The sequence below is a fragment of the Microcaecilia unicolor genome, chromosome 5 (genome assembly GCF_901765095.1).
Source record: "Microcaecilia unicolor chromosome 5, aMicUni1.1, whole genome shotgun sequence".
Classification (NCBI taxonomy): domain Eukaryota; kingdom Metazoa; phylum Chordata; class Amphibia; order Gymnophiona; family Siphonopidae; genus Microcaecilia; species Microcaecilia unicolor.
The window spans coordinates 295,171,799-295,178,195 of NC_044035.1; the positions used below are offsets into that span (position 1 = coordinate 295,171,799).

The 6,397-nt window shown below is 40.2% G+C and overlaps 1 protein-coding gene across 1 annotated transcript in view; it reads left to right on the forward strand.

Moving 5' to 3' along the window:
- SMPD3 (sphingomyelin phosphodiesterase 3) overlaps positions 1–5,724 on the forward strand; it is a 69,914-nt gene extending 64,190 nt beyond the window's left edge. The window contains exons 6-7 of the mRNA XM_030205139.1: positions 1,204–1,366; positions 5,623–5,724. Coding sequence (XP_030060999.1) covers positions 1,204–1,366; positions 5,623–5,724 — 265 coding nt within the window. The remainder of the gene's footprint in view (positions 1–1,203; positions 1,367–5,622) is intronic.
- The last annotated feature ends 673 nt before the right edge of the window (positions 5,725–6,397 follow it).

Sequence of the window (6,397 nt, forward strand, 5' to 3'; positions counted from 1 at the left end):
TATCCCTCTTACATCCACAGAGATCTTTTTAGTAATCTTTGTTATGCATTGGGATTAAGTTTGGGACGGGAGAGGGGGAACAGCCCAGTAGCTTAGCCAGAGGTGAATTTCTGGGTGAGCCAAGGAGTGGACTGGTTGGGCCCACACATTTACTCCCCCAGCATTAAAAATATCTTGGCTGCCAAAGATCCCCAAGCCCCGCCAACTGAAAACGTCTTCCACCGGAAACACCCCCACCCCCGGCCATGTGAACATTGCGAAGTTGGCAGCACACTTCTATCCACCAATGCCTACATCCCCCATGTATGATCAGTTTATGCACATTCCAGGTGTTGGCTAAATGACCAAAAGCATCCATTTAAAAAATGAGCATGATTAGGGGCTTTCCAAGATTGACCAAAAAGTTATCTGTCTAAACAGCAATATTCTACTGCTAGACAGATAACTTATCCGTCCAAGTAGCACTGCACAAATAATAGGTATAAATTTAAATGGACAAATTATCCATTTAAAATTATTTTTCAACAGTTGCACTTAGATAGATCCACTGAAAATATGAACACCTTTAAAGGGGTGAAAGGCAATCCTATAACTTGGTAGATCTGCGCTTTGGCACACTAGTCACTATTCTATAAGGTTGCACTTAAGTGCTATAGTGCATGACTGTATTCATGTGGGTGGAGCATGGCTGGGCTCTGGGCATGTCTTCAACTTAAATGCATAATTTATAGAATACCACAAATTACACACTTTGCATGATTCACTTAGGTGCACCCACTTACACCTGTCATTGACTTAGCATAAATGGTCAAGCCTAAATTTGATTGTGCCAATTCAAGTTTATGCATCATGGTGCACAGATGCCTTAATAGAATTTAGCACTTAGGGGGGAAGTTATCAACGTGGGCTACTGTTAGGTTATTCTACCACAAGTTGGGTTTTTTTTAGCACAGGGTCACATTTTATGCAATGAGATCTAGTACTAAAATAACCTGATTTCACACAGTAGCCCCCGTTGATAACTTCCCCACTTAAAGCGCCATCGGCACACCTAAATGGAGGCACCATGGTAAAGAATTGCCCCTCAGTGTTCTACCATATCTATCAGATTGAAAATGTACCTTATAGACGTTAAACTGAAAGTAGACTAGGGAATCTCAGATCTTCTGCTGCCTATCTTAACTGCTTGGCTGTTTGACTTAGGGTTCTGGAAAATGAAGAGAGCAGGAAAGAATATTTAGTCTATCCAACCAGCAAGAATCACTGTCCAAGTCAAAAAGGGAGGAAAGTGCCATTGAAAGGCAGTGGCAGAAGAATTGATTACATTCTTTACTCAGAGGAGAGACTCAGTCTTGAATGGAAAGGGGTAAGTTTCACAATCATCTACTAACATATGAACCATGAATCACCTGAACAATTGCTGAAAGTCCCAAGTAAATTTATGAAATAAAGAAATAATTTCACTCTAAAGTGCCTATGCTTGCTGTGTACATAAATGTAAACTATCTTACATAACATTGATTCACCAAGTGCAGAAGTGAAATTGTGAACCCTAAAGCATTCTGATGTTTGCCTGCAGGCAAACAAACCTGAAGTGTGGTTCTATTGAGTCTCAATTCAAGCAATAAATGTGACAGGTGCCAACAGTTAACATCCCCTAAGAGGGAGATTGGAGATACAATGAGGGAAGTGCTATTATCTGATTGTTAGGATATTTCATGGGACATTTCCTTTATTGTGTTTTATAATGTTATGTACACCATCTTGATTGGGATTTCCCAAGGAGAGGGTATAAAGTTCATAATAAATAAATGAAATAATCCCATTGTAGTTCATGGTGCTTAAGAAACAATAGGAAGAATAAAGGCAAAATACTGTTGAATTTAGTCACCCAACTTAGGAGTTTACTACTTTACAAAGAAGAGTTATCATTATTCGTTTATTTAAAAGATTTTGAACTGCTTTACTACTACTACTTAACATTTCTAAAGCGCTACTAGGGTTACGCAGCGCTGTACAGTTTAACAAAGAAGGACAGTCCCTGCCTAAAGGAGCTTACAGTCTAAAGGACAACATGTGCAGACAGTCAATTGGGGCCGTCTAGATTTCCTGGATAGAGGTAAAATGATTAGGTGCCGAAGGTGACATTGAAGAGATGGGCTTTGAGTAAGGATTTGAAGATGGGCAGGGAGGGGGCTCTGCGTATGGGCTCAGGGAGTTTGTTCCAAGCATAGGGAGAGGCAAGGCAGAAAGGGTGGAGCCTGGAGTTGGCGATGATGGAGAAGGTAGCAGAGAGGAGGGATTTGTCCTGTGAGCGGAGGTTTCGGGTAGGAGCGTAAGGGGAGATAAGGGTAGAGAGGTAGTGAGGGGCTGCAGATTGAGTGCTTTTGTAGGTTAGTAGGAGAAGTTTGAACTGTATGCGGTACCTGATTGGAAGCCAGCGAAGTGACTTGAGGAGAGGGGTGATATGAGCATATCGGTCCAGGTGGAAGATAAGACGTGCAGCAGAGTTCTGAACGGATTGAAGGGGGGATAGGTGGCTAAGTGGGAGGCCAGTGAGGAGTAGGTTGCAATAGTGGACGAGAGTTCAGGTGGCGTGCTCAGAGAGGAAAGGGCGAATTTTGCTGATGTTGTAGAGAAAGAAGCGACAGGTCTTGGCTATCTGCTGGATATGCGCGGAGAAGGAGAGATAGGAGTCGAAGATGACTCCGAGGTTGCGGGCAGATGAGACGGGGAGGATGAGAGTGCCATCGACTGTTAATATACAGTTAATATACAGTTAATTTACAGTTAATATAAACTGCCCAAGATGATGTGTGTGAAAACCAAGCATGTGTGAGGGGGTCCCGGCCCTGCCTTAGCTCATGGAAAGTGCCACCAACTGCCAGGCCACTGGTGGAGGACACCCACCAGCCATAGCAGCAATTATGGGGGACCTGATCAAAAATCGGGGAGCCCAGGCCACCACTAATCCAATTGATTAAAATAGCAGTTTAATACCACCAAAAAGATCATTTTCACTATAGTATGATGTAAGTTAGCATTTCAGAACTGGAATAAAGCATAGATGTGCTGTAATGTGCTAGAGCCAGCAGTAGTGAAAAAGGTGAGGCAGCTGTAGGTTACAGAAGTGAATCTTTGCTAGCTGCAGCCAAGTTTCACTTTTCTCTTTCCTTTGGATACATTCTTGCCTACTGGCTGTCCTCCAGAGAACAGGGGGAGTCAGCGAGTAATGCTTACCCACTGCAGCAGCCTTCTCCTCTGCCAGGTTCCTCTGCATCAGAGCCCAGTAGTCTTCCAAACCAGCCAGTAACCACAGGGTTGCATGAAATTAAGAAGTTAATGCTTTTGACATTGTAGGATGGATTACTGCCCCAGAGGGATATTAAGAGAGAGGGGGAGGGGGAAAGATGAGAGAAGAAAGAAGAGAAATCATTATGCCAGGGGTTGTGGTGGGCGAATGGGCAGTGACAGTCTGACACAATGAAGTGAATTCAGTGTCAGATGTGCCATTACATGAAATGATTAATAGCATAATAGCCAGCTCTGTGGATATAGCAGGTACTGATATCACATTACAATACAACATTTGATGACAAAGCTCACCGAAAAAGCTTAAATTTCCCTGCCTCCTGACCAAAAACCAAATATTAATCTAAATCTTTTTATTAAAGTATAAAAAGGAACAACATGCTGTGCAACTATTGTGTATAAATTACAAATAGAAAGCAATAATAACAGTGAGCAGCTATAACAACCCTCCTCACCACCACCCTCTACCCTTCCAACCCCAACAATAGCTGATTTCTACAACCCCAAGGAATCCTAATCCACCCTGTTAAAATGCCCAGGGTTACAAAATACAACCTGTTCTGTATGCCCTAGAGGGGAGAAATATGCCATATGAAGCACTGTTATGATTTTCTAATCTGTGGATGAATAAGAAGTCATCAACAATCTCAGGATTCATTCTAGCTGTCCTGTTTTCCACAGTCTCTCCTGCAATAGAAGATGTCTTCTTAGAAGATGTGCTGGTAGCAGGCTGTACAGGATCCCCCCATGCAAATATTGCTAGCTGTGGCCAGCATGTTTGCTTTTTTTCCCAAAATTCAAAATATTATTGTCTGCATCACTCAAACATAAATAACAATCCAGTTCATTAACAGCCTTCAAAGTAGAAAATGGCACAGGGACAAAGTTTGTCCCCGTCCTTGTGGGCTCTGTCCCCATCCCTGCCCCGTCCCCACAAGCTCTGTCCCCATCCCCATGGTTACTCATCTCTAGTATGGTTACCTTGTTGATTCCTCTGTGTGCTATTTCTCTTCCCCTTGATATGGGCTAATATGGTATAGTATTACCTTAATTGTTACTTCTTCTTTTTTTTTATTTATTTATATAACATATGTTTCCTTCCCTTACTTTGTTTGAGATGTAAATGAATTTAAATGCAATAAAAAAAAAAAGAAAAAAATAACCGTATTTTTCAGACGGACTTTTTGAAAAATAAGAAAAAGCACATTATCAGTATAGGCAGCATTTGAATGTATACCATTAGGATGCAATTAAGAATAATCAGGCAGCACGTGGGGAACTGCCAGCTATTCCTCTTAAATATTCTACTACCTGGATTTATGAATAATACAAACCTTTTTCACAGTTTAATCAGTCACTTAGGGAATCTTTTACAAAGGTGCGCTAGTGTTTTTAGTGTGCGCTACGTTTTACCACATATATTCCTATGTGTGTCTAGCATTTAGCACCCGCTTATTTTTTTTTTTTTTATCAATTTTCAGTTACATGCAAAGACAAAATCTTTGACAGAATATTCCAGTACATGGAAAACCATCATTAACAATAAAAAAGAAGCACACGCTTATTTTTAGCGCACGCTAAAAACACTAGTACACCTTTGTAAAAGGACCCCATAGACTCTAGAGGATGGTAGATGAGAGTGATAAACTGAGTGGGGGCACACAATGCAGCACACAAATGATACAAAATTTCATGATTGGTTATTAGTCATAGTCCATGTTATGTTTCTGTTATTCTCTCTAATAATCTTCCTGCCATCTGACAATCTATAGGACACAGGAGAAACTTGTAGCACAGACATGGGCAGTTGTGCATCAGTGGCAACCCATTAATAAGGTTATCTTTTTTATTAAAATAAAAAATGAATTCACATAAATTTATGGGGAAATTTTGTTGATAATAAAAATTGTTTTTGTTGCTTGTTATGTAGTTCATGGCACATAATCAAACGGCCTGTACTACAGGATCAAGAAATAGCTACTCAAATTTGCATCCACTTTTTTCCTCAGGTACTTTTAAAGCAAGTGGGTGCAGTTCTTTTGATTATTTAAAATTATATGTGTAGACGTTCCCATGCCAAGAACAGTGCTTAAAATTCCTCTCTGAAAGTACATTCGTTGTGAAACAATGTGCATGCCTTTACCCACATACAGAATGCAAAATCATTTTTAAAAGCCTAGTCCCACGGGTAAAATGGCATGAAGAGGAATGTGATGATTTTTCAATATATGCTAACATTTTCAAATTAATTTGTATCCTGTCTGTTCATACTATATTAGAAATAGATTCTTTTCTTTTGTTTTACTGCAGGAAGTGGAGGAGTTCAGTTTTATTACCCAGTTAGCAGGTCTGACTGACCATCTGCCAGTCGCTATGCGTTTGATGGTCTCTACTGGTGAAGAGGATTCATAAGGACAATCGGAGCTCTGTCCTAGAGATGACTCTAAGAGAGATGGAGTTTCAACTTGTGACCTCTGTCCTAGGATGCGAAAGCAAGTCTTACTGGTGCCATGCAAGCAAGAGCAAACCTGACCCACTGGGCTTTCCTTAAACCTATATAAAGTTTCATTCTAAAGCATGACAACAGAAGGATCTGAAACGAAAAATCATTTGAGAGCTGGGACTAATAAAAGCTACGGTTACAAGTTGCCTAGCCATCAAAGCAGGCCTGTGTCTAGAAATATTCACTGTGGATTGAAAGGCACGAAGAATGAAGACCTAATTCCTTTTTAACCAGTGCCATTCTTATGAAGACATCTTTTTATACCACTATATAGCACAATTTAGTTTGTAATCAGTAGGTGAAATAGTGTTCAGCGTTTTTTTGCATAACTTCTTTGTATATCTCTGAAAAGTTAAACTTTTTTAGCCTATTAATGTTGTCGGAGCATGCCTGCATCACTAGCATGCACACAGATTGCATGTTACACACTTGAAAGAAAATAGCCATTTCAATACCATAAGAAAAAGGAAAAGAGAACAGCTAGGAAGAAAAATAACCAGACTATCTACAACAATTTTTTGAATGGTTAGTCAATTTTCTATCAGCTTTGCAAAGATTTTTTTTTATTCTTCTTCTTATTAT